Genomic DNA, 26532 nt, shown 5'->3' on the forward strand with positions numbered 1-26532 from the left:
TGTGTGTCTGAGTAACCTTTCCTTGCCCCTCAAAAGCGGGTGGAGCTCTCATTTATTTCTTAATCCAAGGAATAACTTCTATCCTGCCGGATTAAAAAAAAAAACGAAATTGGATTGACTTTTTATGGCAGTGGCAGGTAGCACTGCGTGTCACCCTGAAGACAAAAACCTTTCTCTCAATAGATAAAATCACTTAAAAATCAAAAGCAATTGCAGAAACTGGTACTTAATTTATGCTGGGACCCAGTTTTCTGAAACGCTATTTCTTGAGAAACCATGGTTTTAAAAACCATATTTTAGCACTTTGCAATTCAAACTTACAACATACAAAATGTAACTCTTCTTTAAAAGTATTTTACAGAAAATTCGGGGGGGGGGGGAATACCATACTGGAATTGTTGCTGCTGAAAATTGCCTACACCCTATTAAACCTTCTCCCCACGCACCTGCTGAGGGGCAGAAGGCGGACCGGTTACCTCTCCGCCATAGTTGCTCTGCCAGATTGTGGCCAAGTGTTTCTACAGCCTCAGTAAAGCCCCAAGTCCGTGGGGTCCTCACTCATTCATTGTTCTAGAAACCGAGGTTACATTACAAGAGGATCCTTTAGATATTCAAGATGTAAATATTTTTCAGATGTGCAGAGCAAGAGCTGGTGGTTTTCGTGAGCATGCATGCATGTGTGTGCGTGTGCGTGCGTGTGTGCGTGTGCGTGTGCATGCATGTGTGTGCATGTGTGTGTGTGTGTGTGTGTGTGTGTGTGTGTAGTACTGTTTAGTCAAACTGAGTTACCTGTGAGCCCCCAGTATATGTAGAACAAAAGAAGTTAAGTCTCCAGATTGACATCAGAGGGGATTTTGGAGATGGGAGGGCAGGGGTAAGGTGAAATTCTTGTTTAGCCCCCAGGGAACCCCTCAAGTTCTACAGTTACCTGTTAGAAAACCATCCTCCTTTTCCCTGGTCAGCAGAGATGTAGGGTGGAAAGGATGATGTTTTACTTAGATGAGCTAAAAGGCTGCTCACCTTGAGCACAGCAAACCTAGGAGAGGCTGTTTTAGCCAGCTGGGATGCCTGAGAGCCCATCACTGATATGTGGCCTCATCCCTTGTATCCTACTGTGTTAGGGGACTTCCTGGGATCACAGTCCTTTAAATGGTCCAATAGATTGGTGTATTTTTGTTGTTATTTTTCTTGGGGGGGTATTTTCAACTGGTGCATTTTTTTCTCTCCTAAATTAAGGAAAGTACATGTCTTCTAAATGCACTACTACCTCAGAGAGTGTATGCCTGCCATGTGGCCCGGACGAGTACTTAGACACCTGGAATGAAGAAGATAAATGCTTACTGCATAAAGTCTGCGACTCAGGTAAGTCAGGCATATCAGCAGCCAGTGTGAATAAGTGATATTTTTGATACGGTGGTGCTATCTTTTTGGGGGGGCATAGAGAGAAGCTTTGACCTTGGACCCTGAGAAGCAAGTGCTTCAGATCCCGAAGCATTGTGTGAACATTCTTCATTTAGAACATTTTTTTTTTTTAAGAGAGAGGGAGAGAACCCCCAGCAGGCTCCATGCTCAGCACGGAGCCCAACGCGGGGCTCAATCCCACAAACCGTAGGATCGTGACCTGAGTTAAAATCAAGAGTTGGACACTTAACCAACTGAGCCACCCAGGCATCCCTTCATGTCAAACTTTTGTTCGAATATAATTGAGACCAGGAGAGGTTGGGTGACTTTTCTAAGGTTAACAAATGAGAAGCAGGACTCAAAGCCAGATCTGACTCTCAAGTCTTCTTCCTGAACCGTAAGTGTCTTACTATACAGTTTGATCTCCCTATCAGACTGCTAATTTTTTTTATTTTGACTCAAAAAAAAATTTAATTATAGTTTAATTGTAGGAATCAGGATCAAAACATGTCCCTTTAGTCTTGACCTAGAGGTTCCTTTGCCTTTTTTTTTTCTTTCCCATTTAGTTTCTCTGTTGCAGAAACCATCTTTGTAATCCTGTGAAGTTTCCACAGTCTGATTTCTGCTGGTTGCATTCCCTTTGTGTCATTTAACAGATTTTTCTGTCTCTTCTATTTCCTGCAAAGTGATTGTTAGGTCTAGAAGGCTCATGAAAAGCTGGGTATTTTTGTTTGTTTGTTTGTTTGTTTGTTTGTTTGTTTTGCAAAACTGTTTCATAGTTGGCATGATGCAGGGATCATATAGTAGCTAGCTGCTTACCTCTCTTCTTGTGATATGAGCGGCAGTCGACCATCATGGCCTCGATCCATTTTCATTAGGAGCTGTAGAAAGGTGACCTTCTGTCACTCCTTCTTCATTATAGTTGGGGAAGCTTCCCTCCTCAACTAATTGTTACCCTAAATTACAGTATATACAGGAAAGGCAGAATGAATGCTTGTAACTTCATTTACCACTTTTCAAAATAATGCCTAGATCACTAAGCTTCTCCAAAGGATTTGTATGAATATTACGAACGCAGCCATTTAGACATATTTGAGGTACTTTAATCTATTGCAGTTACTAGTTGTATGGGTGCTCAGATTATCTTACCTCCTCCAGCTGGCCCCTCAGTCTTTGCTATGACCCCAGGTGACTTTAAGAGCTCCCCTTGCCTCCAGGCTCATCTTGGACATTACCTGCTTCGAACCCCAAACCAGCCATTTCTTTAAGAATTCCTGACTGCATGCATCCAGAGGGACATCTTATTTAGCGACCTCACTCTGGGTGCCAGTGAGGCTCCCTGTTACCAGACTGATCCTTGTTTATAGGTTCTTTTCAGTGGACAGAATTAGGAGAGAAGTATTTTTTTTAAACGTCGTAATTTTCTAATGTGTTAGAGACAGCTGGCAGATTTTGGCCGCAAAAGGTAACATGGAAACTCCACTGAGCAGAAGCATCTGATCAAGTCTTTTTTTCTTTCCCCCTGCTTAGTAATGACCTTGACTCACTGCTGTCTCTTGGAAATAAAGAGTCATTCCGTCTCCTGCCAAAGTCAATTAAAGCCCCAAACCTGGTACGTTAAGATACTTAAAAATAACGTCAACATTTTTCATCACCACATCGGCTTACATGCACTCACATTTGAGTGGGTCGTGGAATTAGAATTTTCCAAGGAAGTGATCCTTGTCCATGTATGTTGCGGCATTAGGCACATGTTTATGCAGATTGGCCTTGGTGCTATACAACTGACCTGGGCACCGGGGAGCAGAGCGGACACAGGAGGGAGGCAGGAAGATTTCTCAGCAGGAAGATTTCTCAGGTTCTCCATGCTCGGGTCTAAAAAGAATGGGAATAGGAAACATCCCCTCCCTGAGGGCTGGAACTTGGGCTTCTCTAACAGAATAGCACAGACTGAGTGGCTCAAACAACAGACCTTTATTTCTCCCAGTTCTGGAGGCTGGAAGTGGGAGTGCCCTCTTCAGGATTTCAAGATTTTCTTGCCGTGTCTCCATATGGTGGAGAACAGAGGAAGGAAGCTGTCTGCTTTTGTACAGAGGCACTAATCCACTCACATGTCTCCAACCTCATGGCCTAACCACCTCCCGAAGGCTGCACTTCTTAGTACCATCACCCTGGGGGTTAGGATTACAACATGAATTCTGAGAGGACCCACAATCTGTCCAAAACAAACTTCTATAAGTACTCAGTATAAGTAAGGCTATTTGGACAGGCCAGGTGAGATGGGGTCCTATAGGGTCCTAAAGTCTGTTTCAAATAATATTGTATTACATCGTGTGTGTGTGTGTGTGTGTGTGTGTGTGTGTGTGTGTGTGTATGCAGGTTGATTCCTGTTATTCACAGAATAACATCAATGTTCTATACAGTCATCACAAAAAATGAACTAGCAAATACTGAACCACTGCTCCTAGGGGGAAATACAGGGTTAGGTTCCTGGGAGCCTCTGGTCACAACATCTTTGTTAACTGCTCCGTGTTTAACCTTGTTTTATGTGTGTTTCTGTTTAAAGACACCTTAATAAATATTCTGATTCGTTAACATTGAACTTACAACCAACAGTGCTGAAATTCATGCCTGGACAAAGTTTACCTTAGCATATATCTTCTCCATGAGACACATCACAGCCTTCTTGAGGGGCCTGGAAATACCAAATGGCACTTCTGCACAATGACTGTGGGCCATTTTCAGCAATGGCATCACTAACAAAAAGCACAGAAATGCCAAAAATGGGACACTAAATAGACCACAAAAAGGACACTTGATTCCAGTAGGCACAAGAAGGCAGAGTGGGACTTTGCCTGACCTCAGCTGACAGCATGCATGTCTGGCCAGTGGCTTGAAATTTCCACTGTTCTGCATGTGTCCAAGAATGACCGCAAAAGTGCCAGGAGTACTGAGGTGGGGTTACAATGAAATTTTAGCGAGTGGGTGAAATGGCAAATATGAATCACCAAATGGAGACGGCCTTGTATAAGCATGACTTCTCTTCCACAAAAAGTGGAAAGGGCAGCTTTGGGTTAAGAAGAGGAGCACATTGCAATGTGTTGTGAGAAAAGAGGCAGGTACCAAACAGATTGCCCTGAGTATTTGGGGAGATTAACTTCCAAGTATGTCATCAGGCTCAACTTCTGTAATGCATTCTCTAATTACGCATCACACTTCTCTGATTACACTGTGACCCCTGTTTTCACAGCTCTGAATAATCTTGTGGTCCTGCAGGATCCCAAGATGAATCCCCGGTGTCCAGATCCCTGTTCTCTTAGGTTCAATCTAGCATTAGTGGTAAGACTATTGATCACATTTGAATGCACTAAAAACTAAGCAGCTGTGAAATCTATTTTGCATGAGCCAAAATAGACAATAATCATATTTCCCCGGTTCTTAGTCCTCTCACTACTATGAAAATTGCCTTTAAAAAAAAATTACAAGACTCGGAGTGCCTGGGTGGCTCAATCAGTTAAGTAAGCATCGGACTTTGGGTCCTGTCATGGTCTCAGAGAGGGAAGCCTGCTTGGGATCCTGTCTCCCTCTCTCTCTGCCCTTCCCCCACTCATGCCCTCTCTCTCTCTGTCTCAAAAATAAATGAACATTTAAAAAAAACCTCACAAGACTTAATTATTGAGAGAGAGAGAGAGAGAGAGAGAGAGAGAGAGAGAGAGAGAGAGAGAGAACCCTGCTGGGCTGTTTTAGTGAAAGCACTGGAAGGGGGAGCTTGGTAGTTCCGGAAAACCCAGGCAGGCCCCAGTGATGCATTTGCGGGGAGCCAGGCAGGTGCCACGTCCCCGTGTTGCAGGGTTGCCCTAAGGTGGAAGGTGAGCAGCTGTGTCTCTGTCTCCCGCAGGCAAGGCCCTGGTGGCCGTGGAGCCCGGCAACCGGACGGCCCCGCGGCGCTGCGCCTGCACGGCCGGCTACCACTGGAGCGCGGACTGTGACTGCTGTCGCCGCAACGCCGAGTGCGCCCCGGGCTTTGGCGCGCAGCACCCGGGTAGGGGTTTGGTTCATGCGTCAGGCGGGCTCTCCCGCGGGGGCCTGAGCAGGCTCTGAGAGGCGTCTCTGCATCATTCCCGCTCCGGGGAAGCAGGTGGCACCGGAGTAGCTTGGGGGCCCCCTTGAGCAGGGCCAGGTTAACCTCGTCCAGGGAAATGTGGGCGCGGGGCGCTCCACCGAAGGCTCCATCCGGGACACCTTGGGATCCCCACTTAGGCGGGCAGGGGTAGCGCAGACCCTTCTTAAAAATCTGGTGCAACCCCTTAGAAGGCTTTTGAAAAACCATGCGCCCCTGGCATATTTTTAGGTTGGCAGCTAACATTTTTTTATTGCCAATGTAAAGAGTTGCTAAGGAATTAGTTTCCAAGGAATTATAACAGCAGTAACACTTTTAAAAATGGAATTCAGTGGCATCTAAACAGCATAGCAATTTGATAGCATCATCATCCTTTTAAAAATGCACTAATGGTCCTTCACTCTTGGAAGTTTTATACAGTTCTTTTCCCTCCTTTGATTTGTATCCATTTCACTTTCCCCCTAGAATTTTATCCTAATGTATTTTTATGCTCGGAGGGCTTTTACGAATCACCTTTTCATAGAGTTTCACATCGCAAATGTACACAGATTAGAGATTGTAATTTTTAAAAATTTCCCGTGACTCAAGGTTCTAAGGGTTAAAAACACTTCTGGACTAAATTTTATTACAGTTATTACCTGATTGTCAAAAAATATATTTTGATATAATTGTAAAAACTTTATGAACTTAATGAGTGGAGTTTTTCTTATTCATATATTCATGGTTGGCTATTATTTATTGCTAAAATGCAACAGAATTCAACATTAATTCTATTTCCACCAAGTGCTGAGAAACTTGGTCCCATAAATCACTAAATGGCTAAGGAAACCTTCTGTTAGACAAGTATCCGTTCTTTCAAGACTTTCTTAGTTGTATGTCCAGGCCTCAGAATGGTGTGACATGAAAAGATGTCTGAGGTTTTTGAATGTTTATTTATTTTTAAGAGAGAGTGTGTGTGCACGCAAGCGGGGTAGGGGCAGAGAGAGAGGGAGACAGAAGATCTGAAGCAGGCTCGGTGCTGACAGCACTGAGCCCCTTGTAGGGCTTGAACTCGCCAACAGCAAGATCATGACCTGAGCCAAAGTCAGACGCTCAACTGGCTGAGCCACCAGGGTGCCCCTCAAAGGTGTTTTTAATGACATCTCAGTTAAGAACTCAGTTGTGTTTTCAATTTTGTTAAAAATAAAGAAATAGATATCTCCTTTAAAAAAAATTTGTTTAATGTCTATTTATTTTAGAGAGAGAGGGAGGGAGGGGCAGAGAGAGAGAGAGAGAGAGAGAGAGAGAGAGAGAGAGAGACGCAGAATCCGAAGCAGGCCCCAGGCTCCGAGCTGTCAGCACAGAGCCTGACGCAGGGCTCAAACTCACAAACTGTGAGATCATGACCTGAGCTGAAGGCCCACGCTTAACCGACTGAGCCACCCAGGTGCCCGAGAAATAGATATCTTCTTGACAGAAAAGTATTTCTTAGAGTTATTTACTGCCCTGACTTCTGGAAAGCACCCAAAGCAGTTTTTTCAAGATGTAACAAATGATTCTTCCTATCTGTTGATCTTTCATTTAGAGGCAACTTGTTTTAACCCAGAAGACTTGGACAGGATTAGAAGAATTAAGATGCTATTCATTTCAATTTTTATGGAAGAAAATGTCCATCAGTCACACTGGTCCAGTCCGCCCTTTTTACCAAATGTATCAACTGAACCAGATGGGCTTTCTCTTGGAAAAAGTCTGACTTGATTTTTTTTTTTAGTTATTAAAATAAATCTGGGGAACCTGGGTGGCTCAGTAGGTTAAGCATCTGACTTCGGCTTAGGTCAGGATCTCACGGTTTGTGAGTTCGAGCCCCGCATCAGGTTCTGTGCTGACAGCTCGGAGCCTGGAGCCTACTTTGGATTCTGTGTCTCCTTCTCTCTCTGTCCCTTCCCCACTTGTGTTCTGTCTCTCTCTGTCCTTCAAAAACAAATAAATGTAAAAAAAAAAAAAATTCTTTTTTAATCTCTTTAAACAAATTGAAAAAAAAAATCTCCCTATGACAACCAACTCCCTTTTGAATTTGATTCTAAGACAAGGCCCAGAGCCTTCCCACAAGTTTGCCACCCGCATGAGAAAAGGTGCCTTTTCTTTGATGGGTGTTGTCTCCACCGTATTCCTTTGGAAATGGTGCTTTCTCTGAAAATAGGTGGAGGATGGAGGGGGTGAAGCGGGTGAATGAAAATCTCCCTCGTGCCCTACCTTGCAGTGTATTTGAATTCTGAACAACTCACCCTGGTCCCAGATACCCCATTCTGTTGTCACACTCACATTTTGCCCTCGACAGACAAGAAAAGGCAGACACTGTATGGAGGTTCTCTGAATGCAGGAGTTTTGCCATTACCGATATTTCGATTTGTTATGTTGTTTCGTTTTGTTTTGGCATCTCAGAGGTTTAGCACCAGAGCAGGATTTGGAGCGGGCAAGCAGCCTGCCTTCTTTTGTAAAGTGGGGAAAGTGTGATTGTGTCCAGGGAAAGAGGAAAGGAGACCCTATAGGATGCCTCTGGCAGGTCAGTTGTTTCAATAGTAGATGTGAGAGTCCAGTGCTTGGATTTAATGCCTTTAAATTTTTTTTTTCAACGTTTTTTATTTATTTTTGGGACAGAGAGAGACAGAGCATGAACAGGGGAGGGGCAAAGAGAGAGGGAGACACAGAATCGGAAACAGGCTCCAGGCTCCGAGCCATCAGCCCAGAGCCTGACGTGGGGCTCGAACTCACACACCGCGAGATCGTGACCTGGCTGAAGTCGGACGCTTAACCGACTGCGCCACCCAGGCGCCCCGGATTTAATGCCTTTAAAGCCATGTGTGACTTGTGGCTCCTTAGGAAGTCTCTTTGTTTCTAAGGGTTACTCTTCTAGAGTGTGTTAATATTTTTCAAAGCTGTCTAAATCAATGTGAGCAACTAGATGTTAACTGGGCTTCTGTTAATATCGTTTCAAAGTGAATCAAACTACTAGATTGGGGATTATTAGATTAATTATTCTTACATTTCCCACCTAGTGCTCATTCCAATAAGTGCCCTCGTTAATGGCCGTCACCCATCCTCCCCCCTCCCCCCACCCCATCAGCCCTCAGTTTGTTCTCTGGATTTAAGAGTCTCTTATGTTTGCCTCCCTCTCTGTTTTTATCTTATTTTTCCTTCCCTTCTCCTATGTTCATCTGTTGTGTTTCTTAAATTCCACATTTGAGTGAAATCATATGATACTTGTCTTTCCCTGACTGACTTATTTCACTTAGCATAATACACTCTAGTTCCAACAACGCTGTTGCAAATGGCAGGATTTCATTCTTTTTGATTGCCCAGTGATATTCCACTGTATATATAAACCACATCTTCTTTATTCATTCATCAGTCGATGGACATTCAGGCTCTTTCTTAGTGTGGCTATTGTTGACAGTGTTGCTATGAACATTGGGATGCATGTGCCCCTTCAAATCAGCATTTTTGTATCCTTTGGGGTACCCTACTTATTGAGGCAATTACAGAAGTCAAGAATGTACTTCCCATTTGACTTTGGACAAAGAAAGTGCAATTTATTATTTTAATGCTTTATTTATGAAAATGAATCACAGAAGTGCTTTCAAGCGTAAATTAACTGCTCTAAGAGTAAATTGTGATTTTGGCACTGATTATGATATCACATAGTAGCCAATGTTCATTGATTGGTTGATTGGGGGAGGGGAGGGGAGCGGGGGGAGGAGCAGAGAGAGAGGGAGAAAGAATCCCAAGTAGGCTCCAGGCTGAGTGTGGCTTGAACCTACGACTCTGAGATCATGATCTGAGCCAAAATCAAAAGTCGATGCTGAACGAACTGAGCCACCCAGGCGCTCCACCAATGTTCTTCTTTATTGGAATTACCAAAGGGGCATCACGTGTCGGTTACAGTAAGGATAACAGACCTGGGAAATTGGAGATATTTCCTATTTTGATAACATAGTTGATGAGGAATGTTAGAGATCTGAAGAAGGCTTCCTAACCACAGCCAATTTCTGCTTGCACTGCCATGGATTAAGGCAGGGGTCCAAACTCCATCCCACCACTGTGTTTGTGTAAATAGAGTTTTACTGGAACACAGCCATATCGTTGTTGTTGTTGTTGTTGTTGTTGTTAACATATTGTCTATGGTATTTTCATGCTACAAGTAATTACAGAGATCAGAAGGCCTGCGAAGCCTAATATATTTACTGTATGGCCCTCTTTAGAAAACATTTGCTACCAACTCTTGGTTTAAGAGAAGGAGATCCGTAGGGTTTTTTGGGGAAGGGTTGCTTTTGTTTCTGTTTTTCTTAGAGAAAACTTTGTTACAAACGTTCTAGTGCCCGGACTGGTAAGATTTAGCTGGTCAGGAGTCATGACAGGAAGTTTGCCTTAAAAGCTGTGAAAAGGCTGCCATCCTTTGTAGACAAAAACTGCTATGAACCCAAAAGGCTGAAAGGGGAGATCGGACAGGTGCCTGGTTAAAAACAAGGCAGACAGCAGGCTCCCCACGTGACCAGGACAGCGGCTCTGAACAGCAGAGCATGAGTCCCTAACTCAGACGCTGATGTCAGTAGCCTGACAGTGAGCCAGTTACCTTTCTAAGGGCGGTTCTGGGACGCTGGGCCCTCTACAGCCAGGATGAACCAAAGCAATCGGCCGTAGGCGGTGACAGTGGGAGTGGGGAGGCTGGAGGCACTGGCGGGGCTCCTGATCTCGGGTCCTCGGGGCCATCAGCCTGGCCGATCTCTAAGTGTGCCTGTTTGTTTTGTTTGTTCTTTTGTCCATTTTGTTGACAGTGCAGCTCAACAAGGACACAGTGTGCGAGCCCTGCCTTGTGGGCTCCTTCTCAGATGCCTTCTCTTCCACAGAAAAATGCAAACCTTGGACCAAGTAAGTGACAACAGAGGAGCCAAGAGAGTTTGTTGATTTTATTTTATTTAAAAAAAAAATTTTTTTTTAACATTTATTCATTTTTGAGAGAGAGAGCATGAGTGGGGAATGGGCAGAGAGAGAAGGAGACACAATCCGAAGCAGGCCCCAGGCTCCGAGCTGTCGGCACAGAGCCCGACACAGGGCTCGAACTCACGGACTGTGAGATCACGACCTGAGCCGAAGTGTGAGGCTTAGCCAACTGAGCCACGCAGGTGCCCTGAGTTTGGTTTTAAACTCCACCTGCACTGTCTTCAACTTGATGTGTCACAGGAGCTCTGTACTACTTTTTAGATTCAGTTGGATCAAATCTTTGACTTCCAGTTGCAGCTTCTTTTTTCGTTTTTCTAACCCTATTTACCTGAGAATGACTTATGATGTTTATTATCATTCCCTCGCCGCTCCCACGCTTCCCAGCTTCCCCACACCATCGGTGTATTTGCCCAGAGATGTGTGTGTGTGTGTGTGTGTGTGTGTGCATATGGAAGCCTCCTGTTCATGTAAATGTTTGCATACTCTACACATCTTGGGCTTCTTCACATAATATATGCTAACGGGAGCTTATTCCATGTTTGTTGACTTAGATCTTTGTGGCTTTTGGTCGCTAGTGTTTCACCATAGAGCTATACCATCATTTTATTTAATAATTTCCCTTTTGATAGTCATATAAGTAGTTTCCAGCCTGTCACAGTAATAAATAATTCTCAGTGCATCATCTCGTGTATATATACTGTTTCGCACTTAATGTGTGCGCGTGTGTGTGTGTGTGTGTGTGTGTGCAGTGAAATTATATGTATATATAGTGGAATCCCTGGGTCCTTCCATTGTGTGCTTTTTATTGAATACTAATATAAATACATGTATTGAATCCTAAAAAATTCCCAATATAGTAATTCTCATTAGATATTTATTTTCTAATCCACTTACTCACGTTTTATGTTGAAAAAGATTTTTTGTGTTTCCAGCTTCAAAACAGCATTCAGCAAAAGTTTATCACTCAGCCAAGGCCACTGAACCATTTGGCATCTTTACTGAAGACACCAATGCTCTTTTCCAGAACACGGTCTCAGACTAGTTCTTAGAGAACCCTGGCAGTGGTTACTTTTGCTCATTCATTTGTCCACCCTTACAGTGTGTGACAGGCACTGGGGATTCCCGTGTGCAGGAAGACCTCAGTTTTTCTCCCGAAGGAGCTAGCAATCTAGTGGAGTAGAGCCTTGTGTAGCGTTGTTTTTTAAAAAACAAGAATATGAAACCGAGTACTTAACCAATTCTACCTCCACAGCTGTAGCGTTCTCGGAGAGACGGAAGTACGTCATGGGACCGATAAATCAGATGTGGTTTGCAGTTCTTCTCTGCCGTCTACAAAGCCACCAAATGGTATGTTTAAACAGAGCGGGTCGGTTGTAGATATGCCCAGTCTCGTCCGCTCTTCTAGATGTCTTCCATAGTACATGCTGTGCCTGAAGGGGTTCACCTCAGTTTCATCCCATCTGATCCGTGGTCCCCCTTCACTTCCATCGGTGTTCTAACTCGACATATGTTGTTTCCTTGAAACTTTCCTGCTGGAATGGATGACTAATAAAATATTCATATATGCAAAAATAGAAAGAAAGAAACAAAGAAAGAAAAGAAAAAAGAAATGGAGCTATAAACATGAATTAAAATGCCCCAATATGGCAGGATAGTGGAGATCACAGTAAGGGTGTCTGTGGGAGATTTTGGTCACCAGCTAGAGTTAGAGTATCGCTATTGTTATATACGGCACGTTTTGTAGATCAAGTTAATTTTAAGTAGCTTAAGTGATCAACGCTTGACAGAAAAGTTGACAGCTTTTGTCAACTGGATGCTGGTTACCAAGGGGAGTGACATGGGGCAGAGGTGGGTCCAGATATGGCAGCACTGGAGATGGCACACACAGCAGGAAGACCCTCGTAATGAGGCAAGAGAACCCAGGCCACAGATTAACGGGGCTAATTAAGGGTTTAGGTTTGACATTTTGGGAAACAGGAGGACCCCTAAGCGTTCCGCACATGGAGTTAACACAGAGCAGCATTAAAAAAAGACCATTTTAAAGATAACATTGGAAACAACTGAGGGAATGAAAAGCTACAATTTTTTTTAAATGTTTGGGTTTTTTTGTTTTGTTTTGTTTTTTGAGAGAGAAGGACAGAGCACGAATGGGGGAGGGTCAGAGAGAGAGGGAGACACAGAATCCGAAGCAGGCTCCAGGCTCCGAGCTGTCAGCACAGAGCCCGACCCGGGGCTTGAACTCGTGAACCGTGAGATCATGACCTGAGCCGAAGTCGGACGCTCAACCGACTGAGCCACCCAGGCAACCCAAAAGCTACTCTTTTTTTTTTTTTTTTAATTTTTTTTTAACGTTTTTTTATTTATTTTTGAGACAGGGAGAGACAGAGCATGAACAGGGGAGGGTCAGAGAGAGGGAGACACAGAATCTGAAACAGGCTCCAGGCTCTGAGCTGTCAGCACAGAGCCCGACGCGGGGCTCGAACTCACGGACCAGACCGCGAGATGGTGACCTGAGCTGAAGTCGGCCGCTTAACCGACTGAGCCACCCAGGCACCCCCCCAAAAGCTACTCTTAACAAGAGAGAAGGAAAGGAGAGGCGGGAGTCCTGGGAACCAGGGCATGTAAACCAAGAACCCATCATATAAAGGTTCTAGTAATGAAGTGATCAAGAGGGATGGGAGAAATGGTTGTGTCACATTGTGTTGTAGATGACCTACCTGAAACACTTCGCAGGACGGCCATGGTTCTGTTCTCACGACCGGCAGAACCCCGGTGCCACGTTGTCCTTTGGAAAGAGATAGGATAAGGGGCTTCCTTTGGCCTTGGAGGCCGTCCAGCTGGAGGGAATGAGGTGTTGTTCTTGGTAAGCAAAGATGGATCTAGATGGCACGGTCAGCATGATTAGAGTTGTGCTAAAATAGCAATGTTTAAAGACAGCTCTGGGCTGGCTTGCGGAGGGACGCCGGGCGCGAGGCTGGCAGCAAAGTCACTTTCCCCCTTCCAGAGGTCAGCGTTCTCTGCACACCTGCCATCAGAGTTGGGGACCGTCCTTCTTCTCTGCTGTCAGACCAGCATCCTCCACTCTGGGGTTTGATTCAAAGGGTTTTGTTTTTAAACAACAATGAAAATAACTAGAGAATGATATGAAACCATCTTTAACACCTTTTTCTTATTTTCTTCCAATACAGAATCCAAGATATACTTGCCCGGTTTAATTATTCTGCTTCTCTTCATATCTGTGGCATTAGTTGCTGCTGTCATCTTTGGTGTTTACTATAGGAAAAAAGGGAAAGCAGTAACAGGTATTGTATCTACACTGGTTTTTGAAAAGTAATCTTAAAGAAAGCAGATACCTTTCTAGGTTCAGGAACTGATGACTCTTAGGCTGTGTGTTCACGCAGGATAGATCATCAGGTGTGAATGAGTTGCCTTTTTCCAAGAATACCAACGTTTTTAAAAAATATTGAAAAAATAGTTTTACTACTTATTTATTGTTGAGAGAGAGAGGTAAGTTGAGAGTGGGGGAGGGGCAGAGAAAGGGGGGCACAGAATCTGAAGCAGGTTCCAGGCTTCGAGCTGTCAGCACAGAGGCCTACACAGGGCTCGAACCCTGGAACCGTGAGATCATGACCTAAACTGAAGTCAGACACTTAACCAACTGAATCACCCAAAATATTTATTTTGAGAGAGAGGGTGAGAGAGACAGAGTGAGCAGGAAAGGGGCAGAGAGAGAGGGAGAGAGTGAGAATCCCAAGCAGGTTCTGTGCTATCGGCGCAAGAGCCCGATGTGGGGCTCAGTCTCGTGAACCGTGAGATCATGACCTGAGCCAAAATCAAGAGTTGGATGCTCATCCAACTGAGCCACAAGGCACCTCAAGAATACCAACATTTTTTATGCACCCACTTAAAATAGAGACAAATGTTCCAGTAAATGGCAGACATAAAGTTTTGACTGGGGTCTTACCTTGCAATACGAAAATGAAATTATGAAAATAAATTATCTTCTATTCAGTAAAATTTAGGTGCTTGTTCTTAGAATGAATAATCGGGTGTTACCTTGTAGCAAGAGCAACTGATGGTGCCTTTTAGCCTCACATCACATTTGGCTTCTACACGACAAAGCTGAAAGAGTGTCGTTTTTAAGAAAGGATTCCTTGAGCGATTTCTTCATGCTTTCGAGGTCAGATCTTCCTCTCTTGGAGCACCTGTTGTCCCGCCATCCTTTTTCCATTTTTAGTTGCTCGGGTGTTTGTCATATCCACCTCGGCTTGGCTGTGGTTCGATCAGTTCTCCTATATCACATGCATGGACTTCATGAAACCTCACATATCTTGCTGTTTCCATTAACGTCACGTTACTTAATGTAACACGGTGCAATCAAAAATTTTTAAACAGGGAAGATGATGTTTGAAGATGCTTATGTTAAGCAGAGAGCAGTGTTCTGTTCTCTTTGAGTCTACTCATTATTGAATATTTTTATTTAGCGATGCTCCACTTCCCTAGCGACCCAGTAACTAGGGATTTGAATAATGCGTGTTCAGATGGTGAGGGTCACTTGTGGAGTTTATGTGAGATAAACAGGTTTCTGATCTTTTGTTTTTTTTAGTTTTTGTCTCTGTAATAATCTCTTACTGCCATATCTTCTCAGTGAGAAAGACGATGGGTCTACCAATTACCGAATGAAGGTTTAGAGCTGTTGGCTTTCCCTTCATCTGTTCATGGGGCACACGTTTTTTGGCTACCAGGGATGGGACTGGCACTGGGGGCTCGTTGCCGAGTACCACAGTGAGACTGAGTGCTAAAAAGGGAAATTACGGAGCTCTAGGTGAGCAGAAAACAGGGGGTCCTCTGACCTTGGGGCCAGCAAGGGTCTCCCAGAAGACATACGGAGCTGAGATCTGAAGGCCAGTTGGCACTAGTTAAGGTTAGTGCCGCTGGAGCAGAAAGTCAGGACCAGCGTGAGATGGAACTGGACGGGGAGGGGTGGCCAGATGATGGAGCGCTGCAGGCTTGGGTTCGGAGTTTGCTCCTTATCCTTAGCAAAGAGCAGTGAAAACAGCCCTCTGGTTGTAGATGGAAAACAACTTTGGGGGTGCAGTAAGGGTGGATGCAGACATACAGTTAGGAGGGCTTTTGCAATCATCTGGGAGAGAGATCATCTTAGTAATTATGAGTATCCCCTCTGCGTACAAATATCCTTTCTTAGTACCATTTGGGATTATCTAGTACTGATCCCTCCAAGGGAAGAGCTACAGGTTTCCTTTTATTTGGGGTAACTTTATTTTTGTGTAATTTCAAAAATACAGAAAAGACGCGAAACTAGTAACAAAGGTCATTGCAGTAACTGACACATACTGAATATTTATCCTGTGCCAGCACGCTTACACATTTTACGTGCAGTCACGAAATCACAACGGCACCATAAGGCGGGTGCTGATATTTCTCCCGTTTCATGCTGAGGAAACTGAGGCTCAGAGAAGTGAAATGGACCGGACAAGGTCATGTAATAGGGAGCATTAGCTATTATCATGACCTGATTATCTTCTAATGGAGAATGGACAGCACCCCCCCCCCATCAAAGTCAGCGGAGGTGGGCTAAAATTTTATCTTTGTAGAACATAAATTCATAGGTTTTATGGACTCGGGGTCCGCTGGAGCTCAGGGGGGCCTGCCACAGCCTTCCGGTGTGCAATTTCCCTGTGTTGTACAGACATTGGAGTTAGGGTACTGGAAAGTCAGTGTCCCAGACCAGTGTCTTCTTTACTCCCCCCACAGCGCCCAGCCCCACCCGCCTGTCCCTCTTCCCTCGTATCAAAGAAAACTTGCAAAGGGAAGGAGAACCACTGAAGTCCTAACAGCCGCTCCGAGTGTGGCCAGAGGAATTTGGAAGAACGTTAGTGCGTGATACTTGGGCTTTGCAGAGATCAGAAAGTTCTGGTTTCGGTAGGAAGAGTCTTTGAATTGGTTGATTTTTTTTTTTTTTTTTAATGTTTTCACTCTCAGGAACTCTCACTGAAAAGACTTGCAGAGGACTGTGTTTAGAGATACACGCAGCTGACAGAGTGGTCAGGAATACTGAATTAGAGGAAATAATAATATGAAGTTCTTATCCTTACTTTGTTTTTCTAGCTAATTTGTGGCACTGGGTCAATGAGGCTTGCGGCCGCCTAAGTGGAAATAAGGTAAATTTAAAAGTCTTAAGTGTCTCCTTAACGTACTTTTAACCGTAGGCTGTTGACTACTAACATGTAGTCATGTTAGTACATCTAACTGTAGCGGTTAGTAGTTAAATGCCGAGCCCCGCTGGGAAAGGGGTACAGCCTGGAGGGACGGAGCCTCCAATCCCAGGATTGGTCGCTACAGGATAAGCCAAAGCCCACACAGCTGCTCATCTAAATGCTGTTTTCTTTGCATTTCATGCCACGCATCATCTCTGTGCACATACATCAGTTATGTTGTTTTCTGGTGCCAGTCTTGATCGCCTAGGACAGATTCTGAGTAGGAAAGAGCTGCCATTTTCCTTTACTCCAGAGTGATTGAAAAGAGTTATTTTGGTAACTTTTAATTTTGATATATTCAAAATTATAGAAAAGCAGCGAGAATAGCACACAAAAAACTGCCACATGCCCTAAATTCAGACCCAGCAATTGCTTATACTGTATCATTGGCCGTCTATCTGTGTGTATATGTCTATGTGTGCTTTTATTCGTGGTGCATTTTAGAGTGAAAGGCAGACATCATGCTCCTATACCTTTAAATGCTTCAGGGTGGGTTTCCTAAGAGCAAGCACATTAGTTAACCTTACATAACCTTAGAACCTTTATCAAAATCAAGAAATGTAATAGTATTACGAACTATTATCCACATGTGCTATTAATTATTAATATGTCTTCAATTACCTGATTCTGTCCCTTAAATCTATTGTCTTTAAGGCATGAAGAATATAAACTTTAAACTGGGAGCTCATCCTGATTCTCCCAATTCCAATCCCAATCCCAACACCACAGGATTCATTCGGTCTTTGCCTTACCTGGATTTGAATCTCCCCTCTCCCATTCCCAACAGGATGAAATGTGGCTCCCGTTACTGTCAGTATATTTGCTCATTGGCTCAATGACGGAACACAGAGACAGTAGTTTCACAATTACTAAACTGTACCACAGCAAAAAAACAAAGCTACTAGCTAGAATTCATTATTTGTTTACAGTTTTTTTTTTTTAATTTAGATTGAACGTATATGGACAAAACACTGTGTTCTAAAGTTGAGTTAGCCCTTTGCCTTATTTGGGTGTGAACGTGCTATTCGTGGGAAATGCAGTTTGATTCATTCGTTTCTGGTTGGATTCCATTTTAGGGTTCTCCCCCACTCTGTAATTTTAAATAACACAGGCAAAGTACCATAGTGAGTGGTCCATCTGTACTTGTCACGGTGGAAATAATTACTATAAACCATTTTCAGCTGTGTTTAGCAGGAACACGTTTCTAGTAAGTGTGGGCATTAATACCTGTGCCTTCTGAATTGAAATCTGCAGGAGTCCTCAGGCAACAATTTTAGCAGCACTCATATGGAAGCCTCTAGTCAGCGTGAAATTTGTGAAGGTGTCTTACTGCTGACTCTGGAAGAGAAGATGTTTCCCGAAGATATGTGCTGTCCAGACGGCGTTGGCCTCTGCGGCGGTGTGTGCACAGGGGGTGGTCCCTGTGCACAGGGAGAAGATGCTGGAGTGCTCACCTTGGTCAGCGAGATTGAGGGGGACCCCTTCAGGCAGATGCCCACGGAAGACGAATATGTAGACAGGCCCTCCCAGACCCCAGACTCTTCACTGTCCCTCCCTCGGCCTGGCAGCAAATCCACACCCCCTTTCCCTGAGCCCCTGGAGGTGGGGGAGAATGACAGTTTAAGCCAGTGCTTCACTGGGACAGAGGGCTTGGTGGATTCTGAAAGCTGCAATTTCACGGAGCCCCCGTGCAGGACCGACTGGATTCCCCTAGCCCCCGAAAAGTACTTGCAAAAAGAAGTGGAGGGTGGCAATTGCCCCCACTGGGCCGCCAGCCCCAGCTCTGCAGAGGGCTGCGCAGGCTGCAGAAACCCTCCCGGGGAGGACCGGGAACCCCTCACGCCTACCGCGAAAAGTGGACCTTTGCCCCAGTGCGCCTATGGCATGGGCCCCCCGCCTGAAGAAGCAGCCGAGGGGACAGGCCAGCCCACGGACGGGGCCGACGTAAGGCTTCCCGGCTCGATGAGGGGAGGCCCGGGGTCTGGAAGCCCCTCCAGTGACCAGCCACCTGCATCTGGTAAGTGATTTTCCTGGTCCCTTCCTTCTGAGCTTTAAAAAAGGCCTGTTCTTTATGCAGTGTTTGAAGGCAAGTGTCACAGACCATTTGGGGAGGAAGGATGCTAACGTGGGGAAAATTTTGCTCGCACGTTTCCTCCTGATAGACCTCTCTGCAGGGTGGGTTTTGACCCCGTCCGCACGTTGGGTTTGTGACGGGTGTGTGACTGTATCCTCCAGCCCCCGGGACTGTCTTCATTTACACATGCCTCACCGCCCGCCCCCGGCAGTGAGCCTCCCAAGGCAATGGCAGCATTGACCTCGGGACTGGCTGAAGTCAAGGCGTTCCCTCAGATTTCTGGGTTCTGTTTGCGTTTTTAAAGCAACCTACTCCTCAAAGCTCCCGAGAAAGCTTTTATAATTTTCAGGGGACAAACATTGTTTAGTTAATTCTTAATTAATATTTATGGAGAGTATCTCGGTTCGATACCAAATTCATGATGCAGTATAAATGTCCTTTGATGCTTTATATGAGAAGCCCCTTTTACAGCCACTGCATATAATGTATTTATGGAACCAGGAGGATAATTTTACAGTTTAAAATCATGATAGAGACTTATCGTTGCATCACTGCTTGAGCACGAATGGCCCACCAATTATAATAACTTTTTCCCCAAGGCTAAGACGCCGTCTGTTTCATCGTAGTTACAAGGAACTTTGCCGCTGGTAGTGTGAGCTCTGGGTTTTATCTACCACATGGGGGGTCAGGGATCTCTCTGAGAGTCTTCCGACAGCTATAGACGCTCTCTCCAGAAAAATGAATACGTGCACGTATACCATTTAAAGGGCTTCACAGGGGGTGCCTGGATGGCTTGGTCAGTTGAGCATCCGACTTTGGCTCAGGTCACAATCTCACGGTGCGTGTGTTCGAGCCCCGCGTTGGGCTCTCTGCTGTCAGCACAGAGCCTGCTTGGGATCCTCGGTCCCCTTCTCTCTCTGCCCCTCCCCCGCTGGTTCTCTAAATAAACAAACAAACAGACTTAAAAAAAAAAAAAACATAAAGGGCTTCACAGACTCCTCCCACCCTCAAAAAGGAAAAGGAAAAAAGCCCATTCGTGGACCACCTGTATCCTAGGATGCCTTTTTCTTTTTCTTTCCTGCCTCTTTATTTAGACCACAAGCAGTACCAGCAGCTGGTCTTTGAATGATTTTATGACCCTGAGGTAGCTAGGTCCTACCCGAAACACAGAGTCTCTTCTGCCTCATGCTGGCGATGGCCCCTGGCTCATTTGATAGAAGAGTGTGCTTTAATCTGTCTTCTAAGCTTTGTGGTTTTGCTGTAACTACACAAATTCCCTGACGTGTAAATTCTATCGTATCAATTCTCAGACTGAAAGGAGGAGATGAGTTTGGGGATATTTTCAAAGAACCGATGTGTTCTTCCTTCAGAAGACCTCAATGTTAAGATTTTAAGGAATTTCCATAACTGAAAGTTGGGCTCTACTCTTCGTTTCTATGATTCTACTTCTTTTTTTAGTGGTTAATTTTCTTCCGATCAGTCATAGAGACATACGAAACACTAGCATTTTGGACTGTGGGGAGCTGGGAAACCAAAGCTGAGTGTGGCCATGGCCATGTCTTAGTAAGACTGCCACTGTGTGAACAACTTCGGCAACTGTTGGAAGAAGAGTTGGCCGAATTTGTTTATTTTTTTTTAAAGTTTATTTATTTGGGGGGGGGGGGCGTGCAAGTGGAGGCGGGGCAAAGGGGAGAGAGAGAGAATCCCAAGCCTTCCCAGGCTCTGTCAGTGCAGAGCCTGACGCGGGGCTCGAACTCCCGAACCGTGAGATCATGACCTGAGCCAAAGTCGGATGTTTAACTGACTGAGCCACCCAGGCGCCCCATGTTGGCCAAACTTAAAGAGAGATTTTTTTTCTTAGTGTCACAAAGCCAAAAGCTAGATCTGTGGTCTCCTATAAAGAGTTAAAACAATGCCCTAGTCTGTTTTTTATTATCATTTCTTTTCTCCAGCACTAAACAGCTAGGCATGGAGGAAAGAAAAAAAAAAAGTGTGTCATCAACTAAGTGGTGTTAATTTGCAGAAAGTTTACACTGCTTTCTCTCTGTTCATCTGGTGCTTAGCCATGCAAAACATCCGTGAGAGCCCGCGTGTGGATGCCAGCAAGAGGGCCAAGTTCATCCTAGCCCGAGGAGAAGCAGCAGCCAGACTGATTTTTGAGGCTGTGCTGTTCTCTCCATAATTGCTTCTGCATGAACAAGCCTTCTGGTTTCTGGTCAAAATAGCACTTCCTCATTATTGCTTTTTTTTTTTTTTTTTTTTTAAGATTGTCATAATGTACGTTCTATATAATGTGTGAAAGAATGGAGCTTGAGTGAAAAATCAGAGGGAGGTCTATTCGTATTTGATCTCCTGAAAGCCACTGTGCTCTCGAGGACTTGAAGGAGGTGGCTTTTTTTTATTGGGTTTTAGATTTTTAGGTGTGGGTTTTTATGTTTTAAACTTCCGGAGGTGCCTGGGTGGGTCAGTTGGTTGAGCGTCCGACTGTTGGTTTTGGCTCAGGTCACGATCTCACGGTCATGAGGTTGAGACCTGCATGGGGCTCTGTGCCGAGCACGGAGCCTGCTTCAGATTCTCTCTCTTCCTCTGCCCCTTTCCCCATTTGCACGCTGTCTCTTTCTCGCTCTCTCAAAAATAATAATGTAAAAAAAACTTGCAACCAAATCAAGTGGTTTCTGGAAACAATGACATGATTGGGTACTTCCTCAGTAGGGGCGGGGGGAGTATCTCCTTCACACCCAGCATCCCTTGGAAGCGAATGATGGTTCTCCAAACAGTTCTACAAGCATAACTTTTAAAAATAATATCCAACGTTAAGGCTGTTTTCTCAATGTTATAATTCTTTCTTTTTAATGTTTATTATTTTGAGAGACAGAGGCACAGCACGATGGGGGAGGGGCAGAGAGAGAGGGAGACACAGAACCCGAAGCAGGCTCCAGGCTCTGAGCCGGCAGCACAGAGCCCAATGTGGGGCTCGAACCCACAAACCATGAGGTCATGACCTGAGCCAAAGTTGGACGCTCAACCGACTGAGCCACCCAGGCGCCCCTCAGTGTTGTAACTCTTAAAGAACGGTGAGAATTGTTAGCAAAGACCCATAAGGGGAACACATACATTTGGTTATGTCTTCTATAACCACTTCTTAATTTACATCTTAAATTACTATCCTGATGACGTAATGGTGGTTACCTTGGTTACAAATCCTTTCACCTGGAGTTTGGAGAATTCTCACTGTGTCTAGAAAATTATTTCCTGTGGAAGAAAGAATAATGTGTCTGTAGTGACTGGTGACTTGTTTTTGGCCCCTGAAATCACTTACTTGGTTCGGCCACTTTCAAGCTGAAAACCATTGTTTATTTACAGGGCCCACAGTGATTATTAATGAACACCAGCTACATATTGATTTTTCTGCCATATCTGTATTGACAGTCTACTGAGCCACAGAGACTTGGGAAAGCTTGCCAAGCAAGTAGGGATTGAGGTGAAGGAGTGGACAACTGAAGAAATCAGTAACTTGAGATCACAGCCTGCTCTCTCCTTCCCCTGCTCACCCACCTCGGTTCTGGCCAAAGCCAGCCCCTTTTAGTACGAACACCCCTCACTCTCCTCTTCTGTGCTTCTGTTCGTGCCAGCTACCCCGCCCGTGCACTGGCCCTTTTTCCAGACCGCCCACTCCTCCTGTCCTTCCAGGTCCCAGCTCAGATGCCACTTCTGGACAGAGAGGGCAGGCATGCTGCCTGCACGGCCCCTTCTGTGCGCTTTCTGTCCTTCTCACTGAGCCCGGCACCCCCACACCTTTATCAACGAGCCGTCTCTAGACAGCCGCGCCATTCAGTGGGAATTTCCATGAGCTTTGCCACACCTGACCTTTCCAGTCTCTCCCAAGGTGACTTAGTCACGGCGTGTCCGTCTCATTCATTCATTCAGCCAGTCATGAGTAACTAGAGAACAAGAGACCATGTTTGTTTGTTCCCTAAACTCACTCTCCACCTCCTACTTCTTCAGTCCGTTCTGGGGAGCGGGAGGCCAGGCAGGGGATGGAAGGACTGACATTAACTATCCTGGACAGACCTCAGTGTCCTGGGTGGGTAGAGGAGGCAAAGGTGAGCTGGTTCATGCAAATGGCACAGACACACCAAGGCCAATTCCTGGGAGTCAAGGGCACTGGAAGATGAAGGGCACTTGCCCGTTTCTCCCATTCCTGGGTCCCCCTCTCTTGACATGACTATTCTTGACCATCCATTTCCACCCGGAAAGGACAAATAAAGGCTTTCCTACCTCAATTTTCTTCCCTTTCCCTCCACTCCCCCCAGGCAATGGACAATGCTCTATCTCTTTTATTTATTTATTTATTTATTTATTTATTTATTTGAGAGAGAGAGAGAGAGAGAGAATAAGTGAGGAAGGGGCAGAGAGAGAGGGAGACACAGAATCTGAAGCAGGCTCCAGGCTCTGAGTGGTCAGCACAGAGCCAGGCACTGGGCTCAAACCCAAGAACTGCAAGATCATGACCTGAGCCAAAGTTGAACGCTTAACTGACTGAGCCACCCAGGGGCCCCCAGCGGACAATGCTCTGTTTCTAACTTTCTTTTCTCTCCTGTTGGAATGCCGTCCACTAGCTTGGGTTTCACTTTTAGCTAAGTACTATAAGGGCAAGTATTAGGTCAGTGAGTCTGTAAGTTAAAAATGACATTTTATGATTTGGTTATTGGGCAATATTCATTGGTACTAGAAGTCAATGCATTATTTGAAAATAGATGAAAAATTTGTTCCCTGTTTACTTTAATTCACTCCTGCTTGCTGTCTGTCTGTTCTGATGGGGCTCGCTCTGGAAGAGTTTCATTCGTAAGCCATTCTAACTAACTTTCGAGCATGATTCAGAATGGAACTATTAAATACTGGTTCCCTGCCCTTATCATCATATACTCCATTCCTTCCAAATGCCTAAAACAGAGCTTACATTTCCATAAAAAGGAAAATCACATGAGAAGCATATGGGTTAAGTATAAAATAAGATTTTAAAAAATTCCAAAAGAACTCCGTGTAGCCTGGGTAGTTTGAGTGTATTTGTGTATATTTTTAGTTCTGTTCCTTGGAAGAAAATCTACATGACAATTGGGTGGTATTATTTGCTATAGTTCTTCTGATTCAGTATTCATACGTTATGCATTTTAAACAACATAATAAGCTCTTGAGAAGAGTATGTATTACCTTGCTTAAAAATGTGAATTCTGCCAGAGATTGAGTTCTTAAAATGAAGCTTGTTTTCTCTGCCCAAGAAATAGAAATTCCATGGAGTTGGCCATTGTGATGCATGGACTTATTAAAGTGTAGGCATCTTTCTGATCATGGTGGGACACTTCATTTGGCCATTGTTTCTGTTGACTTCAGTGCTATTTTTAGCTCTCAGGTTACCTGGAAAATCTGCTAGTCAAGTCACATGAAATATTAACCTTAACTGAACCAATGCATTTTTAATGTTAGAAATTCTTTGAAATTTCTAATTTAATAAAAATCATCATGTCATTCTGGCTCCCAAATCCCACTTTTAGGTAGCTTGAAATACAATTCCCAGTCTCCCTGTGTTGAGAGACGAGTAGACTATTAAAAAAAGTTTTTTTAATGTTTATTTATTTTTGAGAGAGAGAGCATATGTGAGGGAGGGTCAGAGAGAGAGGGAGACACAGAATCCGAAGCAGGCTCCAGGCTCTGAGCTGTCAGCACAGAACCCAACGTGGGACTGGAACTCATGACCCACGAGATCATGACCCGAGCCAAAGTAGGACACTTAGCCGACTGAGCCAGCCAGGTGCGGTGAGTAGACTATTGTGACATCCTGATTATCTGTTATGAAGCCTAGACCTTAAACCGCTGCACTGCTGCTTTACGTGGGGTCTGCGCAGCGAGTGATGCCTATCATGGCCTAGGAGTCCTCTCCCTTCTGCCAGTTGTCTCAGGAGCTGCTGTTTTCACAATCGTCGGTTCTTTTGTGAGGGAAGCTCTTTCTTTCCCATGCCTCCAACCCCATCTTTGTCCTCAAGTGACATGAAGTTACAGTCACTGCCGGGGGCAGCCTAGCAGGGGAAAGCTGTCGGAAAGGCAGCCGAGGAAAGTTAAGGAAGGTGGGGAGGGACCCTTGCTTTGCTTGTTTTCCTGGAGGCTCAGTAGAGACAAAAAGCCTCAGGCCTTTGTGAGGCATCTTGGATAAGCCTCATCTATGCCATGCTTTCTTTTACATTTTCTTTTTTTTAATGTTTATTTATTTTGAGGGGGAGAGAGAGAGAGTGCGAGAGTACAAGCGGGGAAGGGGCAGAGAGAGAGAGAAAGAGAGAGAGAGAGAGAGAGAGAGAGAGAGAGAATCCTAAGCAGACTCCCGCTAACTGCACACTATGCCGTCAGCACAGAGCCTGTCGCGGGGCTCTGTGAGATCATGACCTGAGCTGAAATCAAGAGTCAAACTCTGAGCCACACAGGCACCCTCCCTTTTCATATTCCCCTTAGCTACCAACAAGGGCTGCGTCCCCCTCTAAGAGCAGAACAATCTGGGGCTTTCCTTGGCACTCACTGGAAAGAGCTACCCCTTCAGGGGCCGCTATCAACTGCAGAAGCCACGGCAACCATGCTGAAAAGGAAGCCGCTCGGCACCCAACCACGTGATCAGGCAGCTTGCTGCCATGGCGACCTGCTAACTCGCCATCCCAGGGCCTTGCCCTCTCTGGTCAGCTTGCATAACCCTATACAACCTTTGGGACCTGAAAGGAAGAAAACGCATTTTAAGGAATGATTGCTATTAAGAAGAACAGTTCAGGACTGAGGTGTATTACAGGATAAGGATATTACCAGCTCCTTCTAAATTGACCTTGATCGACTCTCGTGCTGCAGGCAGGTCATAGCGGACTTGGGTGAGGAGAAACGAGACCATGGGGGTTTAGTGTAGAACTATACAGATGAGTCTTCAAACCAGTGACAGCCGTCATGATGAATTATTTCAGCGAAGAAAACAGAAGTTGGTTAGATTTCTAGAGGGAAGTTCCCTCTCCGTCTTCAGGACATGTTGAGATCCTCCAACAAGACAGGGATGGAAAATAACATTACCGCCTGGCACATTGCACCAATCCGTTTCCCTGCGAGTTGCACACGCACAGACACTACGTTCCAGGGGTAGTGATGCCATCCGCGCACCTGAGCCTGGTTCTCTCTTTCCCAGGGATTTTCAGACCCATCATCTCATTGGACCCTTGTGCCATCCTTCGGGTATTCATGCGTTCATTCTTTCGTTTAACAGGTATTGTGTGCTGCTCCGTGCGGCCGCACCCTGCCAGGCTGGCGGGGCTTGAAACTTGATTCTCATTTCACAAACTGAGCAGGCCGACATCTGGAGAGGTGTTAGGTGGCTTGTCCCGAATCCCACAGGTAGGGAGGGCTGAGCGGAACAAGACCGGAAGCTTCCAGACCCCTGCTCTCTCCTCTGTCCCTCCCCACTGCTCACTCTCTTGTACTCAGGCAGCCACTGACAGCTCATCACTTTAGTCACCAGTTGGCCCCTTCTGCTCTTCAGGGACCACGACACCGGGATGACACTGACATAATTAGATGCCAGGCTGGTGAGTCTGTATCAGGAGGAGCCATGAGGAAAGAAGGCCGTTTGGCAGTTGCCATCCTGGAGGCAGTGTTAGCAGAGG

At 45.2% G+C, this 26532-nt stretch overlaps 1 protein-coding gene across 5 annotated transcripts in view; it reads left to right on the top strand.

Moving 5' to 3' along the window:
• The window catches only part of TNFRSF11A (TNF receptor superfamily member 11a), a 58470-nt gene that overhangs the window by 23561 nt on the left and 8377 nt on the right, over window positions 1-26532 (top strand). For 3 of the 5 annotated variants that reach the window (XR_007145815.1, XM_047827847.1, XM_047827849.1), the window contains exons 3-9: window positions 1237-1362; window positions 5300-5443; window positions 10333-10426; window positions 11751-11845; window positions 13687-13800; window positions 16628-16680; window positions 18031-18793. Coding sequence is in view for 4 of the 5 variants with exons in the window: in XM_047827847.1 (XP_047683803.1) it covers window positions 1237-1362; window positions 5300-5443; window positions 10333-10426; window positions 11751-11845; window positions 13687-13800; window positions 16628-16680; window positions 18031-18793 (1389 nt within the window). In the remaining variant the exon portion in view is untranslated. The remainder of the gene's footprint in view (window positions 1-1236; window positions 1363-5299; window positions 5444-10332; window positions 10427-11750; window positions 11846-13686; window positions 13801-16627; window positions 16681-18030; window positions 18794-26532) is intronic. The other 2 variants (XM_047827850.1, XM_047827848.1) reach the window with 2 other exon arrangements.

Source organism: Prionailurus viverrinus, chromosome D3 (assembly GCF_022837055.1).
Source record: "Prionailurus viverrinus isolate Anna chromosome D3, UM_Priviv_1.0, whole genome shotgun sequence".
In the NCBI taxonomy this organism is placed as follows: Eukaryota; Metazoa; Chordata; class Mammalia; order Carnivora; family Felidae; genus Prionailurus; species Prionailurus viverrinus.